Raw genomic sequence first — 21,421 nt, 5'->3', positions numbered from 1 at the left:
TGTACTGGAACAGCTTGGCTAGAGGCGCAGCTAGTTCTGAAGCACAAGTCTTCAGCACGATACCTGGGGGCCATAGCCTTTGCTCCATCCAGTGAACTCAGCTGTTTCTTGATATCACGTGGAGTGAATCAAATTGGCTGAAGACTGGCTTCTGTGATGGTGGGGACCTCAGGGGTAGGCCGATATGGATCATCCACTCGGCACTTCTGGCTGAAGTTGGTTGCAAACACTTCAGCCTTGTCTTTTGCACTAACGTGCTGGGCTCCACCGTCATTGAGGATGGGGATATTTTTGGAGCCGCCTCCTCCTGTTAGTTGGTTAATGGACCACCACCATTCACAACTGGATGTGGCAGGACTGCAGAGCTTTGATCTGATCCGTTGATTGTGGGATCGCTTAGCCCTGTCTATAGCATGCTGCTTCTGCATTTTAGCATGCATGTAGTCCTGTGTTGCAGCTTCCCCAGGTTGGCACCTCATTTTTAGGTACGCCTGGTGCTGCTCCTTGCATGCTCTTCTACACTCCGTTGTTGAACCAGGGTTGGTCCTCTGGCTTGGTGGTAATGGTAGAGTGAGGGATATGCCCGGCCATGAGGTTACAGATTGTAGTGGAATACAATTCTGCTGCTGCTGATGGCCCACAGTGCCTCATGGATGCCCAGTTTTGAGTAGCTAGATCTATTCTGAATCTATCCCATTGAGCACGGTGGTAGTGCCACACAACACAATGGAGGGTGTTCTCCGTGTGAAGACGGGACTTCGTCTCCACCATGACTGTGTGCGGTGGTCACTGCTGTCATGGACAGATGCATCTGCGACAGGTAGATTGGTGAGGACGAGGTCAAGTCGGTTTTTCCCACTTGTTGGTTCACTCACCACCTGCCGCAGGCTCAGACTGGCAGTTATGTCCTTCAGGAATGGAATGCAGGCCTTTATTTCAAGGGGGATGGAGTATAAAAGTAGGGAAGTCTTGCTACAACTGCGTAGGGCGCTGCTGAGACCACACCTAGAGTACTGCGTACAGTTTTGGTCCCCTTATTTAAGGAGGGATATACTTGCATTGGAGGCAGTTCAGAGAAGGTTCACTAGGTTAATTCCTGGGATGGAAGGGTTGTCTTACGAGTGAAGGTTGGGCCTATACTCATTGGAGTTTGGAAGAATGAGAGGTGATCTTATTGAAACATGTAAGATTCTGAAGGGGTTGGACAGGGTAGATGCTGATAGAATGTTTCCCCTCGTGGGGAATCTAGAACGGGGGGGCATAGTCTCAGAATAAGGGGTTGCCCATTTAAGATGGAGATGAGGAGGAATTTCATCTGAGGGTTGTGAATCTTTGGCATTCTTTACCCCAGAGAGCTGTGGAAGCTGAGTCATTGAATATATTCAAGGCCGAGAGAGACAGATTTTTGAGCAACAGGGGGGTCGAGGGTTATGGAGAGCGGGCAGGAAAGTGGAGTTGAGGCCAAAATTGGATCAGCCATGATCTCATTAAATGGTAGAGCAGGCTCGAGGGGCCGAATGGCCTGCTCCTGCTCCTAAATTCAAGTTTTTTACGGGGCTAAAAATAAACTATTTTTAAATTAAAAATGATTTGAATTTTTAAAAAACTTTTTTCCACTTTTATGATGGTAAGATCACGAAGGGTTTTCTGCGGGCAGAGGTTCTCCAGAAAGCGGAGCTATCCGCCCGCAGAGGCCCTTCTCTAGGGCAGGTGTCCGATCTGTCGGGAGCATTCTTGACAGATCGGAAATACCAGTTTTCAGCGCATGCATGAAACCGACATTTCCGATGTTCCTCCGTGTGTGTACACAGCTCGTACACACCCATAGGCATCGGAATATATGACCCAGTCTAACTTTCTTTTCTCCTTTTACTTGTGCTGGGATCTGATTTTCCGGGTGCTAACGGCCCTCTGCTACCTCTCCCAAGTGACTTGTTGTTAATGTGTGAGCAGGGAGAATAGTATTGGCAGGCTGTTGAAGTACTGCAGCCATTGCCCATCCATCCAGTGTCCACAATGCACTTGTTGTGGAGGGTGGTGGGGACGGGGCGTGGCGACGGGAAGAGCATCGGATACCACTCAGGAATGCAGAAGCAAACTTTTTTTCTTCTTTTGAAGGGTCTACATCTGAAACTTAACTTGGCTGTTCTCTGCACATAGGCTGACTGACCTGCTGAGTGTTTCCAGCATTTTCAATTTTAACCTTTTTCCCCCCCTTCTCCCAACCCCAGATAATAATTGCTGTTCCTCCACTGCTAACCTGGCTGAAACTGGCCAACTCCGTACTGGCCAGAAATTAAATGTGGGACCTCCTGATCTGTATGGCTCAGTAAGAGAAATGTTCAAACGTGATGCCAGTGATGTGCAGTGCTTGCACTTTGAAGGGATCATCAGGCCCCATTTTTACTCTACATTCTCCTGGCGCTGCAGCAAATAGATGTATGCAGGATTTCAGAGGATCTGCTTTAAATAGTGAATCAATTTAATTTGATAGTATTGGGAAGGAGTTCTGGATAAGAATTTCAGTGATGGTACTTAAGCATAGAGCTTCTTTTCAAATGCTGAAAAAACTAGAGACCTGAAGAGCTGGAAATCTGAAATAAAAATAGAACGTGCGAGAGGAACAAAAATTAAATCAAGTTAGCATCTGAAAGGTTAGCCTTTGATGGTGGGGCTTACCTTAAGAAGGGCGAACAGTCCTACTTGAAACATAAGCCCACCATTCTCTTTCTGATGCTGACTTGATCTGGTTATTGATTTGGCATTCTGTTTTCACGTTGGTTGGGATAACCGGATTGAAAGAGTTTCTAAGGTCAAAGAATCACTGAGGGCCACCATGGCAGAATGGAATTGCCTTTAATTGTGATTTGCATGTCAGTTCAACAGTGTTTATTTCCTTCTCTCTGGCTCAGTACCTCCGCAACAAATTTCCCTGAATGTTACTGAGCCCACAGTGCAAAGCAACAAATATTGTGATAACAGGCACTTTGTAGAGAAGTTTACCTTTTGAAAGTTCAATTCAGTGCGAGGGGAGGCATAAAAGAGGGGTGAACTCGCTATCACAAGGAGTAGTTGAAGCAAATAGCATCGATGCATTTAAGGGGTAGTTGGATGAACACGAGAGAAAGGAATAGATGGATATGTTGACGGGGTTAGACTAAGAAGGGTGGGAGGAGGCTTGTGTGGAGCATGGACGTGTTGGGCCAAGTGGCCTGTTTTGTACTATATATATGTAAATTGAATACCTATGATTCATTAACTGAATACATGGCCGAATATTCCATTTGTTTGGACTTTACAGTATGCATGTATAAAATTAATTGGAGTTCGGGCATGGCACACTCCAATTTTTTTCTTCTGGAATATGGATACCAGATTTGGGAAATTTAATTTGGGGAAAAAACCCAATTTATTTTATCACTCTGGATGGTATCAAATTGAAAGCTGTGTCCTTTTTCCTATGCAGAGTACAGAAAATGCTAACTCCAGATTCCCATAGCAACCACGCTGCCACCAATACACACATTGAAGATTTACAGACAAATTAAAATGGTTGCTGACAATGGCCTCTTTGGAAGTTTTCTGAGGTTATAATGTCCCTACATATCTTATCATCTGCAGCTGTTGTTTCATTAATGTTCTCTTTTTATCCTTGTGGACAAAATTCATTATTTTCCTTTTATGCTGATGACATGAACTGAGCATTGTGGATAGGAAATGAAAGAAACCTTGAGTGAAGTTTAGCTCAATAACAGAATTTTTAATTGGAGGCAGTCTGAATTCCTGACATGTGATAGTCACAGAACAATTAAATAAATGTTCCCATTAATTTGCACATGTCAAGCTGTGTGTGCTCTATCTCCCAATGAGGCAACGGCCCTTTCCATTCTTTTAGGCCCACTAAAGTTGAAGGACTAACCAGTGAGTAAGAAAAATAGGCCCTAGTTTGGACACCCTTTATCTAAAAACAAGTTCCAAATTTGTTATTGTTTGAGAGACCATGCTGGCCTTAGGAAGGCAGCCTTGGCATAACACTATCTAACAACAGTTATGAGGAACTTTTTATTCTCTCAATGTTAATAACCTCTGGGAAGCTGGTTTTGGGAAGTTACCAAGCACAATGACCAGCTTCAGAATTGACTTTCTTACAGATTGAAATGGCATTCACTTGTCTTAAATTGCTCAGTGTGGCGTTCACCAGTCTCTCCAAGATGATCCTTTCTATTTCTTCCCCGCCCCCTCCCCCATTACAATTGCATCAATGGCAACGGCAGCTGTTCAAACACTGTTAATTAAAATTAACTTTCATTTTTGTAACTGGTTTTAAAAAGTGGTCTGATGAAGTCCTTCATTAAAATGCAGGATTAAGAAGTTCAAGATTGGTCTTAATATCTGAGCAGTACTTTAAATATTTTTAATTGATCAGCTGCACAGGCGGAGGAAAAAGAGTGGAAGAGCAACAGTGGTAGGGGATTTGATAGGGGAGCAGACAGGCGTTTCTGCTGTAGACGTGGCTCCAGGATGGTATGTTTCCTCCTTGGTGCCAGGATCAAGGATGTCACTGAGCGACTGCAGGGCACTCCGAGGGGGAGGATGAACAGCCAGAGATCGTTGTCCATATCAGTACCAGCAACATAGGCAGAAAGAGGGATGAGGTCCTGCAGGCATACTTTAGGGAGCTAGAAGAGAGATTAAAAAGCAGGACCTCAAAGGCAATCCTCTCCAGATTACTCCTGGTGCTACGTGCTGGTGAGTACAAGAATAGGAGGATAGAACAGATGAATGCGTGGCTGGAGAGATGTCCTGAGACATGCGACCATTTCTGGGGAAGGTGGGACCTGTACAAGCCGGATGAGTTCCACCTCAACAGAGCCGATACCAATATTCTCGCGGGGAATTGCTAGTGCTGTTAAGGAGGGTTTAAACTAACTTGGGATGGGCACCAGCATATAGGAGTAGAAAAGAGGAATAAGGTGCATAAAAGTGAGTGTGTTGGATAGTACTAGAGGTGGAAGTAGTACCATATTAGATAGGAGCAGACTAAGAAAGACTATGAAAAATTCAATAAAGGGTTTAGAATGCATGTATGTAAAGGCATGAAGTGTGCTGAATAAGGTTGGTGAGCTACAAGCACAATTAGCCATGTGGCAATATGATGTTGTGGCAATAATGGAAACGTGGCTTAAAAACAGTGAGGATTGGGCACTTAATATTCAAGGGTACAAGGTGTTCAGAAAAGATAGGGAAGGAAAAAAGGGAGGTGGGGTGGCAGTGCTGATTAAGGAAGACATTGTAGAGTTGGAAAGGGAGGATGCTCCTTGAGGGGACAAGGACAGGATCCATTTGGTTAGAGTTGGGGAGCAAAAAGGGTATCATCATGCTATTGGGGGTATTCTATAGGCCTCCAAATAGTGAGGGAGGTGGAGGAGCAAATCTGCAGGGAAATCAGAGATATGCAAGAGCTATAGAGTGGTGATAGTGGGGGACTTTAGCATTATCCCAAATCGATATTTAGGTAATTAGAGTAAAGAGAAAGGAGGGGGAGGAATTTCGGAAATGTGTTCGGGAGAATTTCCTTGACCAATATGTTCTTGGCCCAACTAGGAAAGGAGGCATTGTTGGATCTGGTGCTGGGGAATGAGGTGGGCCAGGTTGACCAATTGTCTGTGGGAGAACACTTGGGTATGAGTGATCATCGTATCACAAGCTTTAGATTAGCAATGGAGAGGAGCAAGGAACAATCTACAGTGGAACTTCTAAACTGGAATAGGACTAACTTGAATGGGATGCGAAAGGATCTAGCCAGGGTAAAATGGAACCAAGGACTGACAGGAAAAACTGTAATGGAACAATGGGGGATCTTTAAGACGGAGATGTTTGAAGTACAGACTCGGTACATTCCAACAAGAGGGAAGGGTAAGGGAACCAAAGCAAGGGCTCCTTGGATGATGAGGGAGATGGAGAAGACTTTGGAACAGAGGAGGCTGAGATAATTGAAGTGCATAAAATTATGAGGGGCCTAGATAGAGTGGATAGGAAGGACCTATTTCTCTTTGCCCCTGGTTATTGACCTCTCTGCTTAGATATAAAGTAATTGGTAGAAGAATTCGAGGGGGAGTTGAGGAGAACTTTTTTCACTGAGGGTGATGGGGGTCTGGAATGCACTGCCTGAAAGGCTGGTATAGGCAGAAACACTCATCGCATTTAAAAAGTACTTGGATATGCACTTGAAGTGCAAGGGTACAGACCAAGAGCTGGAATGTGGGATTAGGCTGGATAGCTCTTTTTTGGCTGACACAGACACCATGGGCCGAATGGCCGCCTTCTGTGCTGTAAATTTCTATTTCTAAGATGATGAAACAAAAGAGGGTGTATGATGCATGCCAGGTGACTTCTTCAAGGGAGAACCAGACCAAATACGATAAGTTGAGAGGGGATGTGAAGATGAAAATAAGATTGGCAGAGAGAATATGAGAGTAGAATGGTGGTTAACATAAAAGGGAACCCAAAAATCTTCTACCGGCATGTCAACAGTAAGCGGGTAGTAAGAGGCAGGGTGGTCCCTATTAGGGACAAAGAAGGTGATATATGCTTAAAGGTGCAGGGCAAAGCTAGAATACTCAATGAGTACTTTGCATCGGTGTTTACTAAGGAGGTGGATGCTGACATGTGCAGGTAGAAGTGGAAAAGGTAGAAGCAATGGAAGGTGTAAATTGATACAGGATGTACTAGAAAGGCTGGATATGCTTGGAGTGGATAAGTTGCCTGGTCTAGATGGCTTGCATCCTAGGTTAAGAGAATTGGGGGAGGAGATAGTGGAAAAGCTTGCCATAATTTTCCAATCTTCCCTAGATGCGGGGGAGGTGCATGAGGATTGGAAAGTGGCAAATGTGACACCATTGTTCAAGAAAGGGAGTAAGGACAATCCTTGTAACTATTGGCCGGTCAGTTTAACATCGATGGTGGGTAAAGTTTTAGGAACAATCATCAAGGAAAAAAATAACTGGCACTTGGGAGAGGTTTAAGCTAATTAAGGAGAGCCAACACTGATTTGTAAAAGACAGATCGTGTTTGACTAATCTAATTGAATTTTTTGATGAAGTAACAAAGGATTGATGAAGGGAATGCAATGGATGTTGTCTACATGGATTTTCGAAAGGCGTTTGACGAAGTACCACATAGAAGACTGGTTAACAAAATTGAGGCTCGTGGGTCAGTGGCAGCTTGGATAAGGAATTGGCTTCAGGACAGAAAACAGTGAGTTGTGGTAAATGGCTGTTTTTCAGACTGGAGGATGATAGTGGTGTTCCCCAAGGGTCAGTGCTGGGGCCACTGCTTTTTTTGATTATATGTAAATGACCTGGATATTGGAATACAGAGTAGAATTTCTAATTTTGCCAATGACGCCAAAGTTGGGGTGTGGCAAACAGCGAGGAAGTTATGCTGAACCTTTTTTAAGCGCTGGTTAGGCCACAACTGGAGTTTTGTGTCCAGTTTTGATCACCACACTTTAGGAAGGATGTGAAGGCACTTGAGAGGGTGCAGAGGAGATTTACCAGAATGATTCTGGGGATGGGGGATCTTGGCTACAAGGACAGGTTGGAGAAGCTGGATTTGTTTTCATTCGAGCAAAGAAGGTTGAGGGGTGATTTGATAGAGGTGTACAAGCTTATGACTGGTTTGGATAGACTAGTTGGCCAAAGGCTGTTCCCACTAGTTGATGGTACAAGGACTAGGGGACACAGACTGAAGAGTTTGGACAAGAGATACAGGGGGGACGTGAGGAACAACTTTTTTACACAGCAAGTGGTGATGATCTGGAATTTGCAGCCGACGGAAGTGGAAGCGGAGACAATCAATGTTTTCAAGGGGAGACTGGATAGGCACTTGAGGGAAATAAACTTGCAGGGCTACGGGGATAGAGCGGGGGAATGGGACTGACTGGATTGCTCTGCAGAGTCGGTGCGGATCGATGGGCTGAACGGCCTCCATCTGTGCTGTTATGATTCTGACTCTCAGATCTGAGGATTCACCTTGGATTTCAAGATGCTTTAATTTAGACTCTGGCCAGGAGTCTTCCCCCCCTGCACGACTGACCCTTTTTCCTGCTTGCAGAATTCCTGTTCTACCTGGACCCCTCCCCCTGGCCTCTTACCCTCTCTAGATCTTTTCATCGCTAACTGCCGCCGTGACATTGGCCATCTCCATTTCTCTGCTCCCCTCACTCACTCCAACCTACCTCCCTCTGAACTTGCAGCACTCCATTCTCTTAGATCCAACCCTGACATTGTCATTAAACCCACTGACAAGGGTGGTGCTGTTGTTTGGCAAACTGACCTCTACCTAGCGGAAGCTGAACGCCAACTCTCCGACACCACCACCTACCTCCACCTGGACCATGACCCCACTACTGAACATCAAACCACCGTTTCCAAGACTGTCACTGACCTCATCTCCTCTGGAGATCCTCCCCCTGCGGCCACCAACCTCATAGTTCCCCAACCCCGCACAGCCCGCTTCTACCTCCTCCCCAAGATCCACAAACAGGACTGCCCTGGTAGACCCATCGTTTCAGCCTGTTATTGCCCTCCGGAACTTATCTCTTCCTATCTCGACTCTCTTCTCCTTGTCCAGTCTCTTCCCACCTACATCCACGACTCTTCGGACGCCCTCCCCACTTTAACAGTTTCCCGTTTCCTGGCCCCAACTGCTTCCTTTTCACCATGGATGTACAATCCCTCTACACCTCCATCTCCCACCAGGATGGCCTGAGGGCGCTCCACTTCTTCCTTGAACAGAGGCCCAACCAGTCCCAATCCTCCACCACCACCCTCCACCTAGCTGAACTTGTTCTCACATTGAACAACTTCTCCTTTAACTCCACTCATTTCCTCCAAATCAAAGGTGTTGCTATGGGTACCCGCATGGGTCCTAGCTATGCCTGCCTTTTCGTGGGCTATGTGGAACAATCTTTGTTCCAGTCCTACTCAGGTCCCCTCCGTCACCTCTTTTTCCGATACATTGATGACTGTATCGGTGCCGTTTCCTGCTCTCGCCCCGAACTAGACAATTTCATTCACTTTGCCTCCAATTCCCACCCTTCCCTCACCTTCACATGGTCCATCTCTGACTCTTCCCTTCCCTTCCTCGACTTCTCCGTCTCCATCTCTGGGGATAGGTTATCGACCAATATTCACTGCAAGCCCACTGACTCCCACAGCTACCTGGACTACACTTCCTCCCACCCCGCCTCCTGTAAGGACTCTATTCCATTCTCCCAGTTTCTCCATCTCCGCCGCATCTGCTCCGACGATGCCACCTTCCACACCAGTGCTTCTGACATGTCTTCCTTTTTCCTCAACCGAGGATTCCCCTCTACCGTGGCTGACACGGCCATCGACCGTGTCTGTTCCATCTCCCACACTTCTGCCCTCGCCCCTGCCTCTCCCTCCCGCAACCACGATAGGGTTCCCCTTGTCCTCACCTTTCACCCCACCAGCCTCCACATTCAACGGATCATCCTCTGCCATTTCCTCTACCTCCAAAGAGATCCCACCACCAAACGCATCTTCCCCTCCCCTCCCCTTTCAGCATTCTGTAGGGACCGCTCCCTCCGAGACACCCTAGTCCACTCCTGTATCACCCCCAACAGCCCTTCCCCTTTGCCTGGCACCTTCCCGTGCAAGCGCAGGAGATGTAACACCTGCCCCAAAACCTCCCCCTTCCCACTGTCCAGGGCCCCAAACACCCTTTCCAGGTGAAACAGCAATTTACTTGTACTTCTTGCAATCTTGTTTACTGTACTTGCTGCTCACGATGCAGTCTCCTCTACATTGGGGAGACCAAACGCAGATTGGTTGACCGCTTTGCGGAACACCTCGGTTCAGTCCGTAAGGGTGACCCCGAGCTTCCGGTCGCCTGTCATTTTAATTCACCGCTCCATTCCCACTCTGACCTTACCGTCCTTGCCTCTTGCATTGTTCCACAGAAGCTCAACGTAAACTCGAGGAACAGCACCTCATCTTCCGATTAGGCACTTTGCAGCCTTCCGGACTCAATATCGAGTTCAACAATTTCAGATCATAACCTCGGCCCCTATTACATTTTTACTTTTCTTTCCCCACCCCTTTGTTTTGGGTTTCTCCTCCCCCCCCCCCCCCCCCCTTTTTTTTCCCCCTCTCCCACATGGCAGCTATCTCTCATTCTGCCAGCACACTTCACACCTAATCTGAGCCGTCTTTTGTCTCCACTTGTCCTATTACCATCTCGTCTGGTTTTGAATGCCTCTTAATGTCTCTTTACTTCTTTTGTTCTATCGCAGCCCTGCCTTCGATCTATTTCATTTCTTTTCCAGTTTTGAAAAAGGGTTAGACCCGAAACGTCGACTCTAATTTCTCCACGGATGTTGCCTGGCCTGCTGAGTTTTTCCAGCATTTTCTGTTGTTATTTCGGATTTCCAGCATCTGCAGTATTTTGCTATCGTGCTTTAATTTGGTGATTTGACATCTAATTAGCTCAAGTGCTAGATTGACAACACTGTCTGCCATGACGTGGGAAGTTGCTTTAAGCCTTCTATGAAGTGGCGAGTGTGATCTCGGTTGAATGTTGGATGGTTCAATGTGACCATTTGCCTATTATGTTCAACTTGATAACAGACATCTAGGTTTTGTTAGAATACAGGAATATGGTGGCATCTGTAGACAGATTGATTTTTGGCTCTCTTGTATGATAAGAATGTCATGTATATAAACACACTGGCAGAGGGCATGTAATTACATGCAGATTGGCATGCAGGTGCCAGATCTGATTTTTTGTGTTCAGTCTGCTAAATATCTGGAAGCAAAAGAATACCTTCAGGGTTTTTTTGGGTGGGAGGGGAGAGAAGGCAGAAATTTAAAATGTTAAAATTAGATATTTAGATGTAAGCTCATCAAACAGTCCTTTGAGAGTGAATGATAAATGTGCACATTTTTTGATCAGCATTCACACAGGCCTGGAATAGAAAGAACTTGCATTTATATAGGGCCTAGAAATTTGATTAAGCCTGAAAACTGGCGATGCCACCATGGGCTAAGGTTAACGGTTGCCCGCAAAAAGTGTGCAAACTTAACTGGTACTTTTGTGCTGCCCGCTGATTTAAATGAGCGCAGCGCAGCACAGACCCTCCTGTCCAGCGTGCTTTTTCCAGCGGTAACGTCAGCAGGAGGCCAAAGGTCCGATTCAAAGGATCGGTGCAGCGTTTGCGGGAGATCGCGATTTCTTAGTGACCTGCTGTGTTTCCGGTTATGTTTCTTGGTTGTCAGAGAGGGTATGCAAAATAAATGGAAGTGTAAAAATAGACTACTCTGCCATATGTTTTAAAGAATGCAACCAACATTTCCGATTCTACTCCCTTGAATACAAATAAAAGCTACCTATCTTTTAATACACATGCAGAGTGAATAAGCTTTATTATTACATAGGCTTTTCACTATGTGCCACAACTCACTGACCTGCTTCGGTTGAGTGCTGGCATCTAAAGTGTACAGAATAGCCATTCAATCTGATGATTTGTTCCTGCAGCAATCACCATGAGCCATCTCACTGGACTGGGCCGGACATACTATTCAGAGTTACTGAAGACTTTGGCGGAAATCTATTCACAGTACCAGAATCCAGCCAAACAGCCTCTCGGGTAGTCACATACAAATTCTTCTTAGGAAATCCCTTGGCGCCGAGGATGACTTGCTTCCACATTAAAAATGAGTTCGCAGGTGACTGAGTCCCATGCGGGACCTACAGTATCTGTCACAGGTGGGGCAGATGGTAGTTGAAGGGGCGGGTGGATGGGGTGCTTGGGTTGACTTGCGCTTGGCTTCCGCTTGCTCCCGGCGAAGAGACTCTGTGTTCGGTGCCTTCCCAGATGCTTCTCCTTCACTTTGTGCGGTCTTGGGCCAGGGATTTCCAAGTGTCAATGGGGCTGTTACACTTTTTCAAGGAGGCTTTGAGGGTGTCCTTGAAGCATTTCCTCTGCCCACCTGGGGCTCTCTTGCCGTGCCGGAGCTCCGAGTAGAGCGCTTGTTTTGGGAGTCTCGTATCGGGCATGCGGACAATGTGACCCGTCCATCGGAGCTGATTGAGCGTGGTCAAAGCTTCGATGCTGGGGATGTTGGCCTGAGCAAGAACAGTGACGTTGGTGTGCCTATCCTGCAAATGGATTTGCAGGATCTTGTGGTGGCAGCGTTGGTGGTACACCTCCAGTGCTTTGAGGTGCCTGCTGTACATGGTCCATGTCTCTGAGGCATACAGCAGGGCGGGTATCACTGCTGCTCTGTAGACCATGAGCTTCATGCTGGGTTTGAGGTCCTGGTCTTCAAACACTCTCTTCCTCAGGCGACCGAAGGCTGCACTGGCACACTGAAGGCGGTGTTGGACTTCATCAACGTCTGCCCTTGTTGACAGTAGGCTCCCGAGGTTTGGAAAGTTGTCCAAGGCCTTGTTGTGGATTTTGATAATCGGGGGGGGCAATACTGTGTGGCGGGGGCAGGTTGGTAGAGGACCTTTGTCTTACCGATGTTTAGTGTAAGGCCCATGCTCATACGCTTCGGTGAAGATGTTGATGATGGTTTGGAGTTCGACCTCCGAGTGAGCGCAGATGCAAGCGTCGTCTGCATACTGTAATTCGACGACCTTGGATCTGGACTGGAGACAACGGAGGTTGAATATTTTCCCATTTGTTCTGTAAATTAGCTCCACTCCAGTGGGGAGCTTACTAAGGGTGAGATGGAGCATTGCAGCAAGGAAGATCGAGAAGAGCGTTGGTGTGATGACAGCCTTGTTTGACCCCGGTTCGTACTTGAATTGGGTCTGTGGTGGAACCGTTGGTCAGGATCTCGGCTTGCATGTCGTCATGAAGCAGGTGGAGGATGGTGACAAACTTTTGAGGGCAGCTGAATTTGAGGAGGACACTCCATAATTCCTCACGGTTGACAGTGTCGAAGGCCTTTGAGATCAAAGGCGGCCATGTACAGCGGATGGTGCTGTTCCCTGCATTTCTCAATTGACGTGCGGTGAAGATCATGTCCATTGTGCCTCTTGGTGGGCGGAATCCGCATTGCGACTCTGGGAGGAGCTCTTTGGCCACTGGGAGAAGGCGATTGAGGAGGATTCTTGCGATGACTTTCCCTGTGGCAGACAGCAGGGAAACTCCTCTGTAATTACCGCAATCAGACTTGTCACCTTTCTTGAAGATGGCCACAATTACGGCGTCTGAGATCCCCTGGCATGCTCTCCTTCCAGACAAGAGAAATGAGTTCATGAATTTGTGCCAGTAGTGCTTCTCTGCCATGCTTTAGTGCCTCGGCGGGGATTCCATCTGCTCCTGAGGCCTTGTTCTTCAGTTGTCAGATGGCCTTTCCAACATCATGCTGGGCTGGGGTTGTGCTGAGATGGTGGTGGGTAGTATACTGTGGGATGGAGTTGAGGACACTCGTGTCGAAGACAGAGTCGCGGTTAAGGAGATCTTCAAAGTGCTCCTTCCAGCAGGCACTGACTGCCTCTCTGTCCTTGATGAGTACTTCTCTGTTCTTGGCCCGCAGTGGCGTAGGGCCTTGGGTGCTCGGGCCACAGATGGTCTTGACTGCGCTAAAGAATCCACGCACGTCGTGGTTATCGGCTAGCTGCTGGATCTCCTGCGCTTTCTCCAACCACCATCTGTTCTTAATGGTCGCATTTTTTATTGGACCTCTGCCGTCAGGCTTCTGTAGAGCTGCTTTCTTGCTCTCGAGTTCTATTGTTGTTTCCAGATCAGGAATGCCTTGCGCTTGCGGCTTATTAGCTCCTGGATATCCTGGTCGTTCTCGTCGAACCAGGAGATCTACAGTATGACCGTGGAGTATGTTTGTATATTCGTATGAAATCAAACCAATGACTGACTAGTAAAGACCCTCTGGTCCATCGAGCCTGTCCCACATAATTGCGATACCTTGTGTATCACAATAGATACAGTCCACACCCAACACCACCTCTCCTGGGAGAGGCAAAAATCATCAGAATTTGGCGGGGCAAAATCTGGGAAATTCCCCTCCGACCCATTGAGGCGATCGAAACTGTTGTATCCGTGTGTTAATGGAGACACGGAATGCAGGAGTTGGTTTAACAGGTGTTTACTGAACAAAGTCTGGAGGTGAACTAAAAGATACAAGATGCTATACAGGCTTATATACCCGAGTGGTCACTACCGGTATTACAGTACACGGGGCTCTTAAAAGTGCATACACTACAGAAACTAGTCCAGGAGATCATTCTGGCCCTGAGTTCACTGCAGTACCTACCTTCTGTAAGAGGTGATCTCCGTCCCAGCCAGAAACATATGCAGCTCTCGCTTGAAGGAATTCAGCGAATCAGCATCCACCGCATGAGATGGCAGCCTGATCTAGAGGTCCACTATTCCCTGGGAAAAGAACCACCTCCTGACATCTAGCCTAGATCTGGTCTTATATATCTTTAATTTGTGAGCCCTGGTCCTCCCTAACCTATTTAATTGAAACAAACTGTCAGCTGGAACACAATCTATTCCCTCCATTATCTTAAACCTCAATCAGATCATCTCTATGCTTCTCCAAAGTGTAGAGGCCCAACTGTTTTAGCCTATCTTGATAACTAAGATGCTTTAAACTGGAAATTAGTCTAATGACTCCTCTGCACCCTTTCCAAAGCTTCAATATCACCCACCATGTGAGGAGACCAAAACTGGACACAGTGTTCCAAATGCAGCTTGTCTTGTATGAGGACAAAATAGTATGCCTCACCTTGTACTCAATTGTCCTATGGATACACCCCAACACCTATTTACTCTTGCTATCACTTCATGTACCTTTAATGATGTATGCACCAGAATGCCCAGATCTCTTTCTATCTCCGCCTCCTTTAATGCTTTTCCCTGAAGGGTGAATGAATGTTGAGCATTTGCCCTGCCCACATGTATAACCCTGCACTTATCCAAGTTCTACATCATTTGCCACTCATGAGCTGAATCTCCCAACACATACTTCTCTGCTTCAGGCAGGTCTTTATCATCTACAGTCCTAACACTCGCACAGATCTTCGTATCATCTGCAAATTTGCAGTTTGTGCCCCCAACTCCTACATCCAGATCATTAATAAAAATAGTGAAGAGCAACAGTCCCAACACCAATCCCTGCAGGACACCACTGGTGACTGGTCTCCAAACAAATCCAAATCCACCTATAACTATTTTTTGCCTAAATCCTGCCAGCCAGTTCTCAATCCAGCTCAATATATTACCACTAATACCAGAGGCTTCGATCTTATAGAGAAGCCTCTTGTGTGGTACCTTATCAAAAGCTTTTTGGAAGTCTTAAGTAGACAATGTCTACTGGACTTTCCCCATCCATCAATTTTGTAACTACTTCAAAAAAATACAATTAGATGGGTAAGACATGACCTTTTTATGAAGTGAGGTTGGGTGTCCCTCTCTATCCAAGCATATGCATAGTGCATCGCTAATGATTCCTTCAAGCATCTTATCTATTACTGGTTTTAAATTAATGGGCTTATAGTTACCCGGGTCTGTCTTGTCACCTTTTTTAAAGATGTGATTACATTAGCCTCCTTCCAGTCTATAGGAACCATTCCAGAATGCAGTGAGCTATTAAAAATACAGGCTAGGGTAGGGGCTCGCACAGCACTTGTCCCATCTCCCTGAGGACCCTCTGGTGGATATCATCCGGCCTGACTGCTCTATCAATTTTCAAGTTCTTAATTCTTTCTAAAACAATATGTTCCTCTGTTAATATTACTGCTTTTGTAACATTATTAAATTCGAATAGTCCATCATCAAGGGTGAAGAGTGAGGCAAAGTACTCATTTAATATTTCCGCCATACCCAGTGAGTCCTTTGTAACCTGTCCTTGAATATCCTTCAGTGGCCCAATACAGCCTTTGACAGTTCTGACTTTTCACGTAACAGAGACCTTTTACCATTACTTCCACAGTTTGGCTACGTTCTGTTTTTCCATTCGCCTTTTTGCTGATCTAATGGCAGCCTTTGTTTTCTTTGGTAGTTCCTTGTACTCCACTCTTTGAGTATTACATGCCTTTAATTTATAGAAACATTTCTGTTTCCATCTTATTTGTCTATAGTCAGAGTTATACAGCACAGAAAGAGGCCCTTCGGCCCATCGCGTCCGCGCTGGCCATCAAGCCCTGTCTAATCTAATCCCATTTTCCAGCATTTGGTCCGTAGCCTTGTATGCTGTGTCATTTCAAGTGCTCATCCAAATGCTTCTTGAATGTTGAGGGTTCCTGACTCTACCACCCTTTCAGGCAGTGAGTTCCAGATTCCAGCCACCCTCTGGGTGAAAAAGTTCTTCCTCTAAACCTCCTGCCCCTTACCTTGAATCTATGCCCAGTCAGCCACGTTGATTTTTTTTTTTAACTACACTTCCTCCTTTTGACTTTGGTACATATTTGTTTTCCACATTTTTGTCTTGTTGTTAAACTTTACATTTGTATTCTACATTGGTCTCATCGCCACCCAGCAGAATTGGCCAGTTTACCCGTTCCAAATCATCTGCCATTTTGGTTAAGTTATCTCTTCTGAAGTCTGGTACGGGCTGCAGATTCTCAGTACCTTTAGTTCTACTAGCCAATTGGAACCATATAATGTTGTGGTCACTGTTGGCAGATGCTCCTCCATATGGTCAGGCTCGCTACTAAACACTAGATCCAATATATGATTATCCCGAGTTACTTCATTAACATGCTGAGTCGGGAAACGTCCAGATGTGGCAGAGCCACTAAGAGACTCGGGGCAATTAGTAATCATCCCTTTAACTACCGTGTAGTGCAGCTGTGGACTGCACCTTTAAACTGTGTGTACTTTCTTGCGTTTCTGCGTGATAACGTCATGACGCCGATCACGTGACCACCAGTTGGCACAGAGAACGTGATGATATCAGCTTGCAGTCTTTGAGGTGCTGGGAGGCTGCACAGACCTGTGTACATCTTCACCTGTAGTGTTATCAGTTAAGTTGTTTGTTTAATAAACTTTGTTATTTTGATTCACTGAGTCGAACTTCATTATTCGTATAGGAACCTCCGTTCCTACACCGAGTGACTTCATTAACATGCTGAGTCAGGAAACAGTCTTGTATATTTTCAGCTGCACTTCCCACCAACAGAGGGTAAACCATTGTGCCACTGAATTCCAGGAAAATTAAAATCACCCATCAAACAAAGGTGGCATTTTTATATTAAAAGCATTTGCAATCTGTTTGCATAATAACTCCATGTTCCGGTATCTGACCTGGAGGCCTATAACCATTGGTTCCTGCCTGTGGGCTTGGTTCACTTGAAGCCAGAGGCTCTGCTGTACCTGATGAGGCAATATCTAGTCTTTCTTTCTTTTGCTATTACTAACAGTTACACCCTCTGCCCCACCTCCTCCTAATTCACCAGACAATACAAATTGCTATTTCCCATCTTTGAGATATGGGGCTAGATGAGAAGTTAAGATTTTGAATAAGAACAACAAACCCCTCTAATTCTTAATATTTCTTAGTTTAGTGGGTTCATCAGCATTTACTGGATGTAAACTGGATGTTGATGAAAAGATCAAAATATAAATTAAATTAAGCAACCACAGGGGAAAAAAATAAGCCAGCTCGATCTGGCTCAAAGAATTTTTGCAATAAACTGACTGACAATTGAAGTCCGTTATTTGGGTGTAACTTATTTAAAAGTAGTACGATCAATGTGAATTGTACAGAATGTTTACGATAATAAGTTTATAGCTCACCGCTGCTGTGCGCTGTCAACGGCTGCACACACGGGCGTGCTTTGGAGAGGGCAGTAAGAGGAGTGGCAACGTCCTGAATCGTTGGGTGCGTCAATTCGTTGCACGCCCATTGACGTCACACTCCTGGTAATTAAAATGCTTGTGGCGCGTGCAGGCAGAGGCAATGCTGCCAACCTGCCCAATATGGCGGCCGCCGCGTTCCGTGCCAGAAGTGGGCAGAAGCCGCCATTATTTCTTCAAAATCGGCCTTAACGGCCGGCGCTAAAGTTTCTAATTTCGAGGCCATTGTGCCTTTCATGCCTTTGGAATGCCCAAAGCGCTTTACAGAAGTACATTTGAAGTGTTGTAATGTAGGAAACACCGTAGTTAATTTGTGCGCAGCAAGGCCTCCCAAACAGCATTGTGATAGCCAAATAATCTGTTTGTGATGATGTTTGAGGGATAAATATTGGCTCGGACACGGGAGACCTGCCCCACTCTTCGAATAGTGCCATGGGATCTTTTCCATCCACCTTGGGGGGCAGATAGGGCCTTGGTGTAACGTCTCATGCAAAACCGTGGAGCATTCCCTCAGTTCTGCACTGGAGTGTCAGTCTCGATGTTGTGCTCAAGTCTCTGGAGTGGGACTTGAACCCACAACCTCCTGACTGAGGCAAGAGTTCTACCCACTGAGCCAAAGCTGACAGCTGAACAAGCTGGTTGTAGAAGTGATTGATTACAAGTTAGGTTTCAAAGAAGCTCCTTTACAACTTGACTGTTTTACCATTATGGAATCTAGTGGTTTCTTAAGAGTCAAGGGTCCTGGTCTCAACCACACTCACTGACCTCCCAAGATGGAGGATCTGAGAGTTACTGATATAAGGGACAAATCCCCTATAGAAAACTGACCAGATTGAATTCCTCTGCAAGATTTCTGCCTCCTCAGTGGTATGCAATCATGCTAGGTGGAGATTCCTGGGAAACCACTTCAGAAGAAGGGAAACCGACTGAGAAATGGATGCTTGGTGACAGAAGACAGTAAGAAATGTCAGAGTTGGCAGTAAGTGTGAGCAAGAACCCTGTGGCAATTATAATTTGTGTGCTGTATTGAGTTTTTATTTCTGAAATGCGAGTGAGCTGAATTTGCACAGATGAGCTTGCCTTTGGTATTCGGAAGCTGCGTAGCATATCTGATTTTTGTTTCTATTTTTCATGTTTCAGCAACTTTGGTACACGTATCCAATTCATTTTGCCTTTGAATCTAGTTTTTTGCTGGAGAACCCCAGTTGATCTTGATCAGATTTCATTGGCAACAGATATTCTCTGGAAATCTATTAAACACTGTGCTCCCAGTCTCAGTAAGAATGTGAGAGACAGAATATGGAAGAGTTGCAGTAAAGTGAAAAACAAAAATAGATGAAAGGCCCCAAAGTTCCATGATATGGGATGCCACTGGGTTTTAAAAGATTTAGAAGAGAAAATGAGAGTTCTGTGGTTTTTTTGATAGCCTGGGGGAAAATTAAATTTGGGTAGGAAGCAGTGTGATGAGTCTTGATTACAACACAAAAATGCCCGTTAAGTACTTGAGTGGAAAACAGGTGATGGCTAAATGGCAGAAGTGTTGCGAGCATGAGACAATGGGAGGCATAATGAGAGAAATTATGCTTCAAATTAAATATATTTATTTAGAAATGGACATGCAAAAAAAAAACTGGCAATGGAGCAGGCTCCACCAAGAGTCAGAGAGGGGCAAGGACACAATTGGAGAGAATGTTTGCCAATGTTTTAATTGGACTGACTGATTTTGAGCTTGAATTGTTTTAGCTACTTTGTGGACAGCATATTCCTCTCCTTTCCCTGTCTCCCCCGCCCCCTACCCTTAAATCTCTTCTGGTGGAACTCATTCTGCTTGTTTAAAGAGGCCTTTGTTTCCTTTCAGGAAAAATAGATGCTGAATACGTGATCAATAAAAAGATGCAGCTCAAGCAGAAGGCTGAGGTAAGGTTCCCAATACTTGTTCAGAATTATTTCCAACATGGTTGACGTTAACTTTTTTCCCCTTGTAACGAGCATAATCTGATGCAAATGTCCATGTCTTTGCTAAGCCATTTGTGTTCAAATTTGCTGTTGCTATGGGGAGGTAATTCACTGTTAATAAACAAAGGGATTTGCTCACTTCTTGTTGCTCAAGTGCAATATTTTAGAGTTGTTTTGGTGATTGAAGCCAACTTTTTTAACAAATGTAATCTTACATACCAAGTATTCAGATCAATTTTTTACTGTAGCAGTGCTGTTCATTACTGTTAAAGATTATAAAGAGCTATAAAAACACAGTTTGGCATGAAATAGAATCCAGAAGTGGCTATAAAGCTGAGATTGTGCTGTGTGTTGTGTATTTATACTGCAGCTACCAGCTCCAGCCAGGCAGGAAAGCTCTGTTGCCAGCAATAAAAAAAAATTGTGTTTCGCGAGTGTGGGCAGCAATATTTGCAATATCTCAGCATTTAAATTATCTCTTCAGGTAGGTTTAACAAGTGCCTGGGGTTTCAACGGTCACCCTGAGCGCTTCGTAAACTGAGTTTGACATATACCATTGGACTTAAACTCTGCTATCAAATACAAGTGGTGTGAGAATACTGCCTTCAGGGAGTTTCGCATCACTGCTCTCTGGAGTCTGGCCAGACCCTGTCTCTGGATTTATAGCACTCCTGTAGTTGTAATGTAAATGCACTGATTGAAATTTAAACTACATGACAAATTGCTGTGATCTACTGGCTTTTTTTAATATTGTGCAGAGCTAAGTGTTTGTTTCACTGTTCTCTGCCTTGGAGGCTTGTGTCTATGCGTACTTTGATATGGCGAGTGGCAGCATCCAGCGGAGGCTGTGGTTTTCCATTCTGTGGGATGATGCTCAATGTTGAGCTTTGCTTTATTTGACCTAGGGTGATTAACTTTGACTTGCTCAGTCCATCGCTATAAACCTCTTGTATGGAATTTACAGCACAGAAACAGGCCATTCGGCCAAACCGGTCTCGGCCAGTCTTTATTCTCCACACGAGTGTCCTCCCACTCTATTTACTTCGTCTTACCCTATTGACATTTCCAACTATTCCTTTCTCCCTCATGTGCTTCAGCTTCCCCTTAAAATGCATCTTAAATGTGCCTCAACCACTCCATTTGGTAGTGAGTTCCACATTCTCGCCACTGAGCAAAGATGTGCTTACTGAATGCTCTTCTGTAAAAGCTCTAGCTTTAATGTTTACACTCCACAGATATGGTTACTTCACTGGTTAGATGTCTGCAGCTGGAATATTAATAACGCTAGGCTTGCGCTGCATTTCTTTTGTTGACTTGGCAGCGTGAATAGGAGGCTGATAAAAATCAGCGACAACATATGTTTTAAAAAAAAAAAACTCAGCAGCTTTTCAACTTGGGAGGGTGAAGAGACACTTGCACTTCTTTCAAAATATGGTCTCTTCTGCTGGAGATTGACCGTAAAATGATTTGAGGCTGAAGAAACAGATTTTCTGTAGCAGACTTGTCACAGTATTCTGACTGTTCAAGGACTGCTTGGGGTCAAGAAGACAAAATTAGAAGTGATGACAATGTCTCAACAGTAGAACAGCACACTGTTGCAAAGAA

The 21,421-nt window shown here is 45.3% G+C and overlaps 1 protein-coding gene across 5 annotated transcripts in view; it reads left to right on the top strand.

The window, feature by feature from the left end:
• LOC147121968 (sterol O-acyltransferase 1-like) overlaps positions 1-21,421 on the top strand; it is an 81,842-nt gene that overhangs the window by 24,982 nt on the left and 35,439 nt on the right. For all 5 annotated transcript variants that reach the window (XM_085982563.1, XM_085982561.1, XM_085982560.1 and 2 more), the window contains exon 3: positions 19,719-19,777. In XM_085982563.1, coding sequence (XP_085838689.1) covers positions 19,719-19,777 — 59 coding nt within the window. The remainder of the gene's footprint in view (positions 1-19,718; positions 19,778-21,421) is intronic.

The sequence above is a fragment of the Somniosus microcephalus genome, chromosome 3, assembly GCF_052327205.1.
Source record: "Somniosus microcephalus isolate GS21.2 chromosome 3, FLI_Smic_1.0, whole genome shotgun sequence".
Classification (NCBI taxonomy): Eukaryota; Metazoa; Chordata; class Chondrichthyes; order Squaliformes; family Somniosidae; genus Somniosus; species Somniosus microcephalus.
Note: the sequence above shows the minus strand (reverse complement) of the source record. Positions and strands in the feature narration are given on the sequence as shown.